At 51.3% G+C, this 15,767-nt stretch overlaps 3 protein-coding genes and 1 non-coding gene across 4 annotated transcripts; all 4 read left to right on the forward strand.

Annotated features, from left to right (window-relative positions):
* Positions 1–3,668: 3,668 nt before the first annotated feature.
* B0T23DRAFT_317648 (uncharacterized protein) lies at positions 3,669–4,055 on the forward strand (the record flags this gene model as incomplete). Its single annotated transcript, XM_062835014.1, has 2 exons — positions 3,669–3,750; positions 3,829–4,055. The coding sequence occupies 2 exons, from the start codon at positions 3,669–3,671 to the stop codon at positions 4,053–4,055; spliced, it is 309 nt and encodes a 102-aa protein (XP_062692714.1).
* A 2,104-nt stretch (positions 4,056–6,159) lies between these two features.
* On the forward strand, positions 6,160–7,652 carry B0T23DRAFT_137471 (uncharacterized protein). Its single transcript, XM_062832302.1, has one exon. The coding sequence runs from the start codon at positions 6,370–6,372 to the stop codon at positions 7,486–7,488; it is 1,119 nt and encodes a 372-aa protein (XP_062692715.1). The 5' UTR covers positions 6,160–6,369; the 3' UTR covers positions 7,489–7,652.
* Positions 7,653–11,471: 3,819 nt separating this feature from the next.
* B0T23DRAFT_337554 (uncharacterized protein) lies at positions 11,472–15,074 on the forward strand (the record flags this gene model as incomplete). Its single annotated transcript, XM_062835829.1, has 9 exons — positions 11,472–11,650; positions 11,748–11,824; positions 11,913–11,995; positions 12,075–12,122; positions 12,327–12,572; positions 12,669–12,791; positions 13,071–13,210; positions 13,279–14,410; positions 14,654–15,074. 9 exons carry the CDS (start codon positions 11,472–11,474, stop codon positions 14,831–14,833), a joined length of 2,208 nt encoding a protein of 735 aa, XP_062692716.1. The 3' UTR covers positions 14,834–15,074.
* Positions 15,075–15,579: 505 nt separating this feature from the next.
* Positions 15,580–15,681, forward strand: B0T23DRAFT_t170. Its single transcript has one exon. It is a non-coding gene; the product is annotated as a tRNA-Gly (tRNA).
* Positions 15,682–15,767: the final 86 nt, after the last annotated feature.

Here is a 15,767-nt window from a genome sequence, read left to right on the forward strand (position 1 = left end):
TGGCGCCAAACCAGAGAATTGCATGATACATGACAAGTCCAGCAGGTCAAACAACAGCGGCTGTTGCCGACGCTAGGGGAACAGCGAATGTCGAACCCGTTGACAGGATGCAAATATGGTTGATGTAACAGTTTGAGCCTCCTACATGGGGTCTGGCCGATATCACTTGATTGGATTATAGATGACCCTGGGGCTTGTTGTACCTTGGCCGCTGGGGGCTTTCGCGGGGAGCATGTCCGCCACGTGGAGGACTTTTGACTGCTCGCGTCTTTGACCATGTCAAGAGGCGGAACGGCTACTGCGATGGTCCCGGACCCGTTCGCCTTGCTCTTGTCGGGAGACTTTGAAAATCATCGGTGAGAGGATCAACTGCGGTTATCCGAGAGAGTGAGCATTCTACAGGTTGACCCTGTTATGGTCAAGTACACTTGGGCATCTCTACTCTTGGCCCTGTCGGTATGCGCAGGAACGTTCGATATCGAGTCCGGGGCAATGACGGGTTCAGGCTTCATTCAGCCCGTGGCTGCCTTGCCGCGTCGATATCTCAGAGGCTGAGTGGGGAGGCTATTTTCTAGGTAGTGGCTAGACGTAGTTATTACTTGAGGAGTGCTACACACAAGACTTGGGGAGAACTGACCGTGACCAATATCTAGCAGCACCTGCCACGCTATTGGTTGCGCCAAGAGCTATACGGACCGAGGGCTGGTCAGCTAGTAGCAGCTCGACAAATCTCGGCACGTCTTCGGTTGCCAGTGGCCGCTTTGGGTGCGACATGATATCTTGACCGAGTGAAGTGCCTGACGGAAATAAGGGGGACGGTAGGGGCGCGACCTATGCGTGGACAGTGGGGAAACGGCAAAGGAAAATTGCGGGGAAGTTGAAGTGATGTGATGGGGGACGGTTGAGGAGTGAAGGAGACGGCAAATTCCACATTTTGTCAGTGTCTAGGGGTGGGCGGACTTGAAGTTCCGGGACACGACCTCCTGGAGCGCAGTTGGTAAAGGAACAACGTCGTCGCCGTCAAAGTGGGTGGAGAGGGGGACGGATCATGAAGAGCGAGACGATCGTAAGGTGACAAAGCGCCGATCCATTGCGTGGCAGAAGGAAAGGGAAATCGATTGAAAAATCTATGTCGTGAAAGGTACAACATAGGAAATTGAAGAAAATGTCAAGTTGAGAATTCAGTTGCCGTATTGAATTTCCGTCGAATTGACACGACGGAGGAAGAACGACACCGAAGTTAAAGTGACGTTGGAAGTTGCGTTGGATCTGCTTGGCCGGTGCGCAAGCTCCATAGCCTATCAGCTGGGATCCAGTGACGTGAGTGATCTATCAAGCACTAACAGAAGCACCGCAATTTTGACCCCAAAATCATCAAGTACGGTTAGCCACAAGGCACCTCCTGCTAAGGATCTAACAGTAAAATAATATTGTCGAAGTGATATATCCATCCCATTTCAATTACCATACATAGTAGTACAAGCTGAAGCACAGACCCCTTTGCCCGCCTGCTTTGACTTGACATCAACCTCAACTTGTCCCTCGGCCATCCATTTCGGATCCAAGATCCCGCTTGGACGCCATTTTCAGTCACCTCATCCGTAGTTTACCCGTACCTCAACCGCACAGTCAGAGCCAGATCCCAAGGTGCATTCTCGGTCCCAACACGAAGGCTCTCACCAAAAGACATGCAGTGCATCTAGCCTTGTTAGGTCTAGCTGCGCCAGTGGCTTGCATACGCCGATGTGTCGTTGCATTTGGTTGTAGGTATACTGTCTACAGCAGAGTGTAGACGTACGGCCTTAAGTTTGTCGGTAATTGGAAGGTGACTTGTAGTAGACTGCCTGCGTCGGAACCGAACCATTGTCCCACGACGTTATTGTCTTTATGGATGATATGGTATCAGTCCATGCCCCTGGCCCAAAACCCATCACCATTTTCCAAGTGTGCCCAAGACGAGGGAAAAGACAAAGACAGGGTTGACGAGCTTCTACAGCAGCGGGCGGTTCCGGACACTGTACATCACAAACGATGCCGGGGACAAGTGAACGTGGGGGTCTCGTCAACCCCGCTGCCCGGCTGCTGCTGGGATTGTCCACGGTAGCTTCTGCGCTCATTGAGGAATGCCGATCGACTGGACTGAGGCCCAAAGAGATGCCTCCAGAAGGAGGGAAAAGTGTTTCATCTTCATCACGCTTGAAGTCGGTGATGCTGTGTGACCAATGACCAGACCATGCCATGCCATTGATGCATCGCAGTCCCGCACACAGTAGTGTATTGCAGGATGCGCTGAACACACGTCAAAACTTAGTACTTCTGCTCTCTCAAGCTGCCAACAGAACACACTGGTCCTTCCCCGTCGGGCTTCACAGATCCGCGACTGCGAGAGTGTCAGCATCGGAATGGTTTCGAATTAATTTTGGCCCAGACCACGATATTCCAGTCACGCGACCGGTTCCCTAGGGGAAAGGTGGCCGAATTATGTTTACACCAAGTGATGCGTGGTTTGCTACTAGCTGTAACCACTGAATAGATACAGTACGTGCAACGAAGTGTTCGCTGTGCTGATGTCGTCGACGACCTTGGCACAGTGCTCATCGTCTATTTTCAACGACGGAGGTGCATTGCCAATTGAAGTTTGCTGTCTCTTTCTCCGCACTCTCTTTTATTGTTTTTCTTCTTAACATTTTGGTGGTTTCTGCACTCCGCAATTCGTTTGTCCGGGCAGATGTGCCGTAGTGGGGTACGTATCCCGCTTACCTAGGCAAGGTACTCCTGTCAGCCGCGTGTTAGTAACACCTGGGCTAGAACGCTCATTCACAAGGTGACACGATACAGAGAGTTCGACACCTTGCCTCCAAGCGCATCGACGTGTCCAGGTCAGCTGGTCGGCTTCCGTTGTGACTTGAAAAAATGAAGACATTCCCATTCCCCCCGTGCTGGACGCAGTCACATTCCATCCCGCCCACGTCGCCGTGCTACGACTCGGTAAACATCAGCCGGAGCGTGTTAGCGTTTGCTGTTCACGAGACCTGAACTACCTATCAGCGCACTATCTAAGGTAGGTACCTAGGTACTCTAGGAAACCCCCACTGCCTCGCCAGGAAGTCGCCAGGGAGTCCCGCGGCGGCAACCGTCCACTCCCCAATCCGTAGAGGTACCTGTACATCAGGTACCTACCAAAAATTGGACTGTAAGGGTAGACCCAAGCAGCCGGAACCTCCACTCGGGAGTTTCAAGGCCAGGGGCAGAGATGCCATCCATGGTCCAGTCGTGGGAGGAAGGAAGGCGCGAGGGCAGTGTGAGCTCGCTCGCTCGCTGATTGATCCGAATGTCAATCTGCCACTCGTTCGCTCAGCAACAACCCGGGCAGCTCTTTCTCTGGCGAGTGTAAAGAAGGAGGTAGGTACTCAGCAGAAAGGCACCTGCCGCGCGCCGTCTTCCAATCGACAACTGAAGTGGAAGCGAGAAGAATTGGATTTTTTTTTCCCTTTTGCTCGCTGTCAGGCAGACCAAGCAACTTTGGAGCAAGACGACTCAAAGGTCGAATCTCCACGTCTGTAACTCCGGTCCTCCATGTCTCAAGTTGTCCGTTTACATTCGACACAGTACTTTGAAGAAGACGTGCTGGCGGTCATCCTCCATTCGACATGCTTTCATCACGACTAATGATCAATCCCCAAGTCTTCGACCTCCAGCTCAAGACCATGGCAGCTTGCCAAGGTAAGCCGCGCTCATCAACCGGGCCTCGTTCAAGTACCAATCTTCCATTTCTTTGCACGTTGCTGATTTTGTACAACTTCCAGAGCAATCAACCTCGCCATGCAGTCTCTATGTGGGAACACGCAGACAAGCAGACAAAGCAGCAGCAAGCCAGCTCTTCCAGGTCACTCGTGAATGCTGCTATTTCCTCCCCTGTTGGCCTGTTCAACGCAGGCCGCGACGCACGCATTCTGAGTGGCCAGAAAAAGACATGCCAAAAGGGTCACCTGCCCCTCCACTGCCTTCCACGCCAACCATTGACAACGCGAGTGCGCCCACCAAAACGTCCTTGACCAACCCGAACTGGACTCTCGCTGCCGCTCCACGCGCAATAATTTCTCAGAGAAAGAGACGTTCGGGCGATATTCCCAGTCGAGGCCACACTAGTGAGAGAGTGCGCCATCACAACTTAACCTTTCATTCTAGATAGGAACAGGTTAAGCCTCACAACGTCTGGCTTGCCAACGTAGGCGTAACCCTCCTAGCGTGCTCTCATTGGCTAGGCCAACATCTCTTCGGATATCGAAACCTTATGGAAGCTCTCGGGAGCACAGCACGCAGTAGCCGGAAGGCTGGCAATGACGTGACCACCGTTGCAAAACGCTTGGGGCACGAAGTCTAGGGAGACACGATACACGAGGTCGGGCAGCCCACCAAATGTATGAAACCGTCAAAACGACCGACTATATCAACCTTCAGAACATCACCTGACAAGTACCTGTAGGGTCTGTACCTCTTCTTGTCCCATTAATTGCCACGCAAACACCCTGTCAATGGCTACTTTGTGGCGCTAGCCCGCCCTAACGCCCGTCATGTTCGATTACTGACAAACCACATCCTTATGAAGCAGGCCGTTGTTGGCAGGCCGTGATTTGTGTCACCAAACAATTCTCTATACCCGATCAAGCCTCCCGGCCCGGATGACTGATCGCCAGTTGCGGAACGGGGCATGAGAAGAGAAAGACGGTATGGCCCGCTGAGCGCTGATGTCAAGTGCATCTTGTGAAGGTATCGCACAGAAGAGCGTCGACTGAGCCTCTCGTGGCCCAGTCTTCACCTTCATCTATCTTGGCCCATTGCCTTGGAGCCAAAGTCCTGGCCGAACAGTCCTTTGGTGAAGCTATGGCCTTGCCATTGTCGAGTCATCTCTTACCTAAGCCAAGATGGTAGTTGTGCTGTACAAATCCGCATGCTCACTCAACGGGCGGACACTTAGTCGAGACTCGGCCAAAAGATGCTTATAAGGATATAGAAAAAGTTGAGTGCCGCTCCTTGCGCGCTCCCGCGTATAGTAGGTACCCCTATGCACGGCAACAAACGTCCTCTCACAATACCCTTTGTCATGATTCCACATCTTCTCAAGATGAAGCAGCCTTCCTGACCTCACTAAATAATACCATGTTCAAGTGGACAAACTCAATATGAAACTGGTGGTTGAGGTGTACGTGTTTTGACGTGCACCTGTTTTGAAACTCGGCTAACATCTGTAGCCTCAGATGATTACTAGGTGTGTATCAGCCGAGGGCATTAACTTGAACAACTAGGCAATTCGACACCAGATAATGTTCGGCCTAGACACCCAATCAGGCCTGCTGGGATGTCTACCGGGCCTGATGATGGCATAAGCAAAGGAATATCTTCCACACAAGACGTCACCAGCATTTCTCGACCCGTTTGGGAGGTCTGACGAAGCTCCTGTCCAAGAATATCGCGCTGATTCACGACATCGACGGGTAAGCAGTTACATACACTACAAGTACAGTACCCCTCCTGGTATAGTGTGAGATTTCTTGGCTAGCCTCCTTACCCATCATGTAATCATGGGGCAACAATGGGGTAACTCGGGGTAACCCTTGTCGACGAAGCTGGCCTGTCAGGCTAACCCCCACACTATCACCGTCCACCACAGACGGGATCCTGGGAATTGCACCCCTGTCGTATATGGGTCGTGCCTCTTTACAAGATCCGCAAGACGGGGCCGAAAACAACGTCGCTCAAAAAGTTTGGAGATCAAAGAGAGAACAAAAGTGGCCGCACTGTATACTTTGGCCGTTCTTCTTCCCTTTTGCACGAATCAGAAGGTCCCATTCCTCACCACTCCACGACCTCTGGCCCTCAGCTTGCTTGCCCTGTCTCCATGTCTGTCGTTCAGCGTGGGCGGCGATGGGTCTTTGGCTCCAGTTTTGAGCAGGCGTCCACTGGAGTAGCGTCACCAGCGTAAATCATCCCAAGCGGACAAGATCAAGAACGACAAGAACTGAAACGACATTGGCATAGAATAATGGGTACTTTTTCCGTCACCGCCTTTGGTACTTGCCCACGGTTATCACTAACCGTCATCATCCCCGCTGTTTCCTTCCTCTAGTGTAGACGGTAGTCAGCCGATACACCTTTCTTCTCCCTTGTTTGGGACTTTTCTCTTTCCATCCTGGTTCCATATTCCCACTCCTCTTAGTACAAATATCAACCACTCCGCTCTCCCATAATTCAAACCAGCTGACCTTCATTGCCCTCCACCCTTCTGTCTTTGTCCACCTCACACTACTTCGTACATCCTAGAAAGCCACCGATATTTCCATCATCTCCATATTCCAAGTCTCAATCAACATGGCTCCCCACAACGACTCATCACCGGCCGGAAACTTCACCAACGGCTTCAACAGAATGGCTCTCCAATCCTCGGGGTCATCTAGTCTCACAGTTGAGGACCTGACAGCTGAGCTGGGCAGCTCATACGACAGCAGCACCCTGGACGCACCCGTTTCTCACGTCAAGCGACCCCTTGTCCCCGGCGTCTATGTCCCGACGATGTGCTTTTTTGACAAGGAAACAGAAGACGTTGACACCGTTACCATTGCCCATCATGCCGTTCGTTTAGCTCGCGCCGGAATTACAGGCCTAGCCACTCAGGGTTCCAACGGAGAAGCCGTCCACCTCACCCACTCCGAACGACAAGTCGTCACGGCCACCACCAGAAAAGCACTTAACGAAGCCGGTTTCTCTCAAATGCCTATTATTGTCGGCTGTGGCGCCCAAAGCACCAGAGAGACAGTCCTACTCTGCCGTCAAGCATGGCAAGCTGGAGGAGATTACGCACTTGTCCTCCCACCATCCTACTACGCGCCTCTGTTCGCTCCTTCGTCCCAGACCATCCTCGAGTTCTTCCACGCAGTTGCCGATGCTTCGCCCATTCCAATCATTATCTACAACTATCCAGGGGCCGTCAACGGCATGGACATGTCGTCAGATATCATCGTGCAGCTTGCCCAGCACCCAAATATCGTTGGTGTGAAGCTGACTTGCGGCAACACCGGCAAGCTGAACCGTGTAGTCGCGGGTACTCGCAAGTTGTCAAAGGAATACGATCCTAAGAATCCCGACTTCTTGGTCCTCGCTGGCTCTGCCGACTTTTCTATCCAGGCCCTGGCCGCAGGTGGACATGGAATCCTCGCAGGTCTTGCCAATATTGCTCCCAAAGCATGCATCAAGACCATCGAGCTTTGGAATCAAGGAAAGCACACCGAGGCCCAGGAGATGCAGGAAGTCGTTTCGCAAGGCGATTGGACTGCCATCCAGGGCGGCGTTGTTGGAGTCAAGGCTGGTTTAGAAGAGTGGGCAGGCTACGGTGGCTACTGCAGAAGCCCTCTCCCAAGGCCGACTCCCGAACAGTCCAAGAACTGGAAAAACGGATTCAAAGACTTGATCATGCTTGAGAAGTCTCTCTAAGCTTTGTGGTTCACATGATCGACCATTCCCGGCCGTTCATGCGAAAATCATGGCAAATCTCTCCTATGTCCCGGTCATCATCGAGCATGGGCAGCGACAGCATGGCTGAACCAATCAGACATCATTTCAGTTCGATCTTCCATCAAGCAAGCGAGGGCTTGTCATTCAGTACCAGCCTTGTCTTATTTTCGTTCATGAGTTTCATATCTCTGGGCGTAGTTGAGGGGGGCATATAGGCCACTGCGGGTAGCAGAAAGATGGGAAAGCTCAAGATAGAGAATCCCTCGGCGTTGGGTCAGGGGCACAGGTTATGGGTCAATCGGGTCAATGGGCAAATTTGCAGAACGGTTGTTGAAAACCGCACTGCTACATGAGGAATACCTCTTTTCAGTCACTCTTGCCTTTCATTCCACGATGTGTTACGGTGACACTTCACATGGTCACAGATATCCCAAGGGTTCATTTCTCTCCATTTTATCCATCATTGTGTTTCAGTCAAAAGCATTGCTTTGTTTATCAATAAGTCGTTGCATAAGAGTCTACGATCGTTCACACCAATTAGCCCATGTACACTGATACGATAGTTGAGCTATTAGAACTTCGTTCACTGACTGCATTGGAGCAAGAAACGCCTAGAACCTGCAAAAGACAAAGTTGTGCATGAGTCTTCGATTACACAATCTGGGATTTCCGTTTCTCTTCTTCCGGCCACGAATGTCTCGTGGGCGTGGCCATTTATCTAGCCGAGACGGGTCCAGGTGGTGGACTGGCCTCCTTTGTGCTACGAGGCACAAGAAGTTGCAATGCCAAGTGGGCAAAGGCTAGCTTGTGGTTCACTACGGAAGCAAACATGGGCTCATATTGCAAACCCAATCTTTCTGCCACGTGAATAGCGCAGGGACATGGACACCAGATTGGGTCATGGTACCAATATTGCCCTTGTTGCACTGGCATAACTTGGTCGGTGATCCCAAATCTTTGACTTCGCTAAGCGCAAGTGAAGGCAAGGTACGAACTGGCACATGTCAGGAACCGAAGATGAAGTATTGCTATCGACATAAAATCTAAAGGATGGCATCAGTTCGGAGTACATCGAACCTCACTGAATACACTCCTGTTCCCGCCTAGCACGACGAACTACCAAGACTTCATATCGCCACTTGAACACAACCTCAACTAAGGATTTTCACTTCACCTAGCAAAGAACCTTTGCTTTCGCATAACCTGACCTATCATTTGGAGCCCAATCTACTATTATGCATGAGCAAGACTCAGGAGTCATATGAGTCAACAGTCGTAGGTTGACCACGGGAATAAGCCATGATGGCTATGATAAGCGATCTTCGCTTAATGAGGGCGGCGATCTAACCGTACCGTCAAATCTAGTGGTTAACCTACGACATAAGACGCTCTATGCTGCAAATAGTTCTGGTATCACAAGAGGGGGCATGTTATTACTCTGAGCAAGCCACGGGTAGGACATCTCTATAGAGCCCGAGCAACTGCCTTTTGCGATATCGGCTTCCAACGTAGACCGTCATCGGGTTCAGTCTTTCCTGATTCCCTAACTTGTGTGATGTGGACTGGGGGCGAGAGAACTGGAGGGGGAGTGGCATAAAGCTATGTCAAAGGCTCAAAACAAGTAAACAACCCACACATCTGTTGTTACACCACCTCTAAACAGCATCGAAACAAGTCTTTTGCTGCAAGTCTTTGTACAACCAATCAGGGGCTTGTTGCCCCATCAGCCAAGCAGAAGACTCCAAATATTCACACCTACATAAAGTAGTGTCTCACCGGCATGTCGGTACCTTCCGACGGCCGGGTAGTGCGGTATTCTTCCTAGCATCCGGCGGGAAAGAGAATAAAAATGTGAAGTACGACAAGGAAAGATACGCTAGTGGAAGGCAACAAGAACGGAGGTAGGGGAGGTACATTGAAGATATGTGAGTCTTCTCAAGAGCCTCATCGGGCCTTAACGCCTTGTTTCATTACCCTCCCCCAACTTTCGTCCCCATTCCTTTTGCTTATTCTTTCCTTCTTACGGGCGGGACCTTGCACGAAGGAACTCCGGGAAAGAGGTGGGCAAGGCCACCACGGGATGACGCCCCCCACGCCCAGGGGCAGGTATGCAAGAACCGCATCCAAGAAATCATGAAGGGGGACCGAAAAGCAAGCAAGGCGTTTGCGAAGTGGTAGGTACCTCTATGGAGGGAAAGGGTGGGTAAGAAAAGGGTTAAGCTTGAACCCGTTGCTATGGGCATCACCGCCATAAACACACATCAACCCCCACCAACTGCAACCAGCGCGGGAACAGCACAGTGAATGTACCAGACTGTGAGAATGCGGGATTCCTACCCTTCTTTTTCGGCGAAGGGCGGAGAAGCACGACGCAAGATGGGACAAGGCAGATATTCCCCTTGCAGCCCGCGCGAGCCTCTTTGGCCAACGGCTAGTTGCTGTCAGTAGCATGGTGACGAGAGGTTTATCTACCAATCATCCTTCCGTCTATCCATCCATCCACAAATCCATTTCAGAGGTTGGTACATGCACTTGCACAAACACCAATCCATCTTCTTTCTATTTGGGGTTTCATAAGAGGAGAAGAACCCCTCACCACCATCAGCAGATCACTGGTGGCACCATCGCTATGAAATTCATGCTTACCTACGTGTGGCGCCAGGGCTGTATGAATGAGACACACATACGGGAAGGCGCATAACACCCTTTACCTCCTTGTCGCCAGTCGGTGTGGAATCCCCGTGGTGGCAGCCGTTGGAATGCGCTGTTCACAACATCAACCACACAGCCGAGACCACAGACCATGTTCTTCACTCTCCACCTTCTACCCTCTCGTCTCGTTGTCGACTGCAAGCGCCCGATGAGACATTCTAGCCGAGTCTGCCGAGTTTCCATCTTTGCGCGACACAGCATACGAAGAGTAACTGGCCATCCTGCTTATTCTCGTCTTCTTCCCCTTTCTCGACAGCCCATGGTCTCCAATCTGGCCGCTTCATCTTTTCTCCCCCCCCTTCTTGTCTTTACAGATGAAGAGAACTTATACGAGTTGCGGCTGCCAGTTACAGAATATGTGTGCTCCTGCAAGCCTCTTCACCGCTAACCATGCGTCAGAGCTGGATGTGGTTGTGTGTTTATGTCGGACATTTTCTTCTCATCTCATTGGCGCGTTGTCTGTCGTGTGTTCATACTCCCACTCTTGTCTTTTGGCTGTCTTTATTCAAGAAGGAAGAGATCACAAAAAGTTTTGGTCATATCGTTACAGCGCTTGCACGCGCGCGCCCGGAAAAGAGGCTGGGCTGGGCTGGGCTGGGCTGGGTTTGGTTCCAGTCGTTCGTTTTTTTATTTTCGTCGTCATCAGTTCAATAGGGAACGAAGTACCTGAGCAAGCAACTGTGCTATTCACTGGTACCCAAGGAGCCACTGCGCTTCTGGAACCCTCGTTTATCTTTCCGTGCTCCTTCGGTTCTTCCATCTCGTCCTGTTTGTACCTGCTGGACTCTGCTGTGGTGGCTATTGTTCCCAGACCCATGACTCTTAAAGGGCCATGGGAAGCCAATTCGTCATCCATTAATATGCAGGAGGGTGCCCGTTGATACTCGCTTAAAAACTAGCTGCGCTGTTTGATTCCAATTTTTTCGCAACTTCATTTCTTTCGAGCGAGTATTTGAGGAGCGAGGAAAAGAACTTCTAGGGTTGTTTTTTCTCGAAGGTAGAGGTGAACTACAAACAAATTCAATAACCAAGCAATACCATTCGGCCGATACCAGATACTTGTCTGTCGCTTCTCAACTGATACCAACACGCGAGCAATTAGAACACATTGCCCAACCATCCCTTTCCACACATCCCGGTACCACGCCGGGAACCCTTTCCCAATGGAGCTCACCACAAGGAGAACAAGGAGGATGATGGGGAAGAAGAGGAACTTGGATCTTACACCATCGACTTTTGGACCCATACCAATGGTCACATCTACCCTTCTGCCACTCCTCCTATTAATCAACAGCTTTGCCTCGCTAGCCGCCGCTCAAACAACACCGATTCCGGTCATCGGCGTCAAGACGGGTGTCGATTCCAGCACGGGACAGAGACCAATCAGGAGGAACATCAATGATCTCTACGCTAGGGGAGGGCCGCAATGGTAGGAAGAAGTGACTGTCTCGTGGGGGTCATAGTATCTACATTGACTGTTCCCCCAATATTGGCTGATGGCTGACTGACTAACTACATTTGATTAGGGACCTCTACATTTTGGCACTGTCGGAGATGCAAGCGATGAACGAGTCGGAGGAGCTGTCATATTTCAGTCTGGCAGGTAAGTGAGGATACGTACACTGAAGCGAACAGCTCACCTACAGTATAGTGGTAGGGATCATCATGAAGCTGACTTGCATGTCGAAAAGGTATTCATGGGTTGCCGCACGAGGTATGGAATGGAGTTGAGCAGGTTGAGGGTGCGCCTGATACAGGGTATTGTCCTCATGGAGTGAGTGTTGTCTCGGACTCGGTTATCTCTTGAACACCCATAACTGTCATGTATACTGACTGGTAGCAAAAACACGCAGGAAACCATCTTTGCTCCATGGCATCGGCCATATGTTGCTCTCTTCGAGGTATGCAATTACCAATCGCAGTCTTCACTAACCCCATGTCTCTGACTGATCACCTCAACACCATACCATATATCTCTCCAGCCCATCACTTCGTTCCACCCCCTACTCCACTCCCATCAGAGAGCACCGCAATTTACGCACCATATTCCACACTACACTTCCCTGTATCAACCCCCAAACTGACCAACTTACCCCCAAAAACAGCAAACCCTAGTCTCCCACGCCCTCGCCATCGCCTCACGCTACCCTCCCTCCCTTTTACCCGCCTACACGGACGCCGCCCGCACGCTCCGCCTGCCCTTCTGGGACTGGGCTTCGGACCCTTCGCTCCCCTACGCCGTGATGAACGATAGCATTAAAGTCGGCAACACGCCCAACTCTTCCTTGGCTTCCTTATCCCCACCCAACACCAACGGCACCGGCGGCGGGAGCGGTGCGCCTTCGGGAGCGGTGGGTGTGCAAGTTAGGAACCCGCTTTATAGTTATCGGTTTCAGGAAGGGAGTGTGATGTACCAATTCGACAATACCTTGGGACTGTATCCCCAGACCTTGCGGTGCAAGTTTGAGGATTTCGCAGAGGATAACAAGACGGTGATTAAGAGGTGGAGCGAACCGTGGGTGGCGGAGGAGGGGATGAAGGAGGTGGGGGGACAACTGAGGGATAGTGTGGTGAGTTTCCTTTCTTCTCAAGTGGTTTTGTTGTATATGTACCCTTATGGGGGTTGGTTCGATTGAGCGGAGGAGACGGTTGCCGATAGCTTGGGATGATTCTGGTTCCCAAGGAAGTGTCAAGCCAGGAACTGGCAGCTTCGGAAATAATGGTTCATGGATCACGGCTCTGGCGGAGCAGAGCGTAGGATATGAGCACCCTACTACTGTTGCGGGCAGAGATCTAACTGATTGTCCCCGGGTTAAATGATCATTCTGCTAATCAATAAACGCTTACAGTACGATCTCTTCGTCCGGCCTGACCCCCGAGGATGGGGAGCTGGGGGATTTGAGGATCCTCACAATACAGTTCACAACAATGCGGGCTGTACAAATGGCACGATGGCCAACATTGCTTGGTCGGCTTTCGACCCTCTGTTGTAAGTATCTCCCACAGTAACAACGTGTGCCGACCTCCCGTTCACTAACCGGTCTTCAAAACCTCCAGTATGCTTCACCACGCCAACACGGACCGTCTCATCGCCCTTTGGCAAGCAATCTACTATCCAAACGCAACCTTCAATTATTCATTCCCCTCCGGCGGCCAACTTGGCACCAAAAGGGGGACCATACTCACGGCCGACTCCCCCCTCAAGCCCTTCCACGCCGAGTTTCCTGCCACAATCGGCAGCGGTAACGCCACGCCGCCCTCGGACGCGGGAGGTTTCTTCCACACTAGTAACTCGGTGGCGGACTTACGGACGTTCGGGTACACTTACCCCGAGCTGAACACGGATTGGCAGACGCCCGACAAGGATAAACTAGCGGCTCAAGTGAGGCAAGCGGTTAACAAATTGTATGGATCTAGCGGTGACGGCAGTGTGGATGTGCAAGGACAAGCGGGAATTTCAGGACGGGGTGTTGACTCAGACACGCTAGATGAGGAAGAAGACAGCACGGTTAACGACGGCGGAAAGAAAACCGTGGAGAACAACAAGATAACATTCCGTCGCTCTCGGTCCCGATCACGGTCACGGGCTCTTTCCGCCTCCTCCAACTACAAGGAGAACGAAGAAGAGGAAGAAGAAGAAGGCACTACAACCACAAGCAGAGAGAACGGCAAACAAACGGAAGAAAACAACAAAATCACGTTCCGCAGTTCTCGGTCCCTTAGCAATTCCAACTCTAGTCCCAAAAAGAACATGAAACAAAAGCGACAAACCTACGGCAGCCAATCTCCTACTAAAAACTACTACTACACGGCCGAGCTCTCTGTCGACCGCTCCGAAGTGCCTCTACCCTGCACCATCTCCCTGATTGTCAACGGGGTGGTCATGGGCCGCATGGCACTTTTGGGCATGCCGATGGAGGGGAACGCGAAGGCTAGCATGCCGTTGGCGAGGCCGCTTAAGAATGTTGTGAAGATTGGAGAACAGCAGCAAGGGTCTCAAAGCCACAAGAGGGGGGTGGGCGAGGATGAGAAGATGGTTGGTGGTAAGAGGAAGGGGAGGTGGCCTTCTACGTCTAGGCATTCAAATATCGAGAAGGTGAAGCCGAAAAGGGGGTTGGGACACGTGGATATGACTCCTAAGACGATCATTCCGTTCTTGAAGGGGAATATGACTGTTGAGATTCGATCGGTAAGTTTTTTCGATTTTCTTACCAAATACTCCCTTCTCATCCCTCCACCCACCACTTTTCTTTGCCCTTCTCTTCGACATCCCCTCTTTAACCCCTTCCCTCTCCCCCACTTACCAACTTATCCAACTCCCATTTTCAACTTCTCAGCACCCCCCTTCCTCCCTCCATCAACATCCAGTCCCAACTCCCATTCTAGTCCAACAAACATCACATCAGAAAACTAACCCCACCCCTCAAAATAGAACGACCAAACCCTAACCGACCCATCCACCGTCCCCTCTCTCCACCTCGAGATCCAAGACTGGGAATACTTCCCCCGCAAAAACGCGAGCGAGTTCCCCATCTTCCAGAACCCCCGAAAATGGCCGATGGGGATTCGGGGACCGGGAGGACATGGAGGGTACGGCGGAGGGGGACACTAAGTACATACAGCAGCTCGAGCAGTTCCAGGTTGTTTCGTTGGGAAGGTAGCGCGAGCTCTGGGATGGAGGATGGAATAGGAGCATAAGTGGATGCAAAACAAGGGAAGGAAAGGGAAGAAAAAACAGAGATGCGGACAAGGAGGAGATTTGTTCTGCTCGCTGAGGTGACTGGCTGCGAAGACAGTTTTGATCTTTAACATGAACTCGCTTTGATCAACATTCATGATTTTTCGTGTCTTCGATGGAAATATTTGATGAAGTCGTCTTCTATGCTTTTTGGTTCCATGAATCATTTGGCGTTACTTTGGGTTAGAACAGTCTCTCTCTTTCCTGACATCAGTCTCTTGACACCGCGCCTTCCACTTGTCCTTTATCTCAGCTAAGGGTCAGTTAGGTAGATAGGTACCTGGGTAGGTAGGTATGTGGCATCCATAATATCGCATCGTGATGTTCTTCATACCCGTGCCTTCCCACCCGATTGCCTCTTACCGGTCAATACGATGGCTCCCTTCCCCGTCAACCATCAAGCAATGCACCCTTCTTCTTCCTTCCTTCCTTCCTTCCTTCCTTTCTTCCTTTCTTTCTTCCTTTCTTCTTTCCTTCCTAACGGCAACCCACACATCAGAGAGCATGAAACTACCAACCGCTTGGCTTACCGCACTGCACCTTCCCCGAACCCTGTTCTTCTGCCCTTCATAACAGAGTTTTCTTTGACATACAATCAACAAGTAAACCAGGGAAAAGAAGCGCGGTTAGTATAGCGGTTAGTACTCTCGTTTCCCAACAAGCAGCCTATCCATGGGCGAAAAAAAGAACGAGTGACCCGGGTTCGACTCCCGGACTGCGCAATGACTTCTCTCTTTTCCTTTCCTTTTTTGGTTCTTTTCGTTTTTATACGTGTTCTTTGCTTGGATCTTTTGCCAAAGACTGCCTG

Source organism: Neurospora hispaniola, assembly GCF_033458365.1.
Source record: "Neurospora hispaniola strain FGSC 10403 chromosome Unknown B0T23scaffold_4, whole genome shotgun sequence".
In the NCBI taxonomy this organism is placed as follows: domain Eukaryota; kingdom Fungi; phylum Ascomycota; class Sordariomycetes; order Sordariales; family Sordariaceae; genus Neurospora; species Neurospora hispaniola.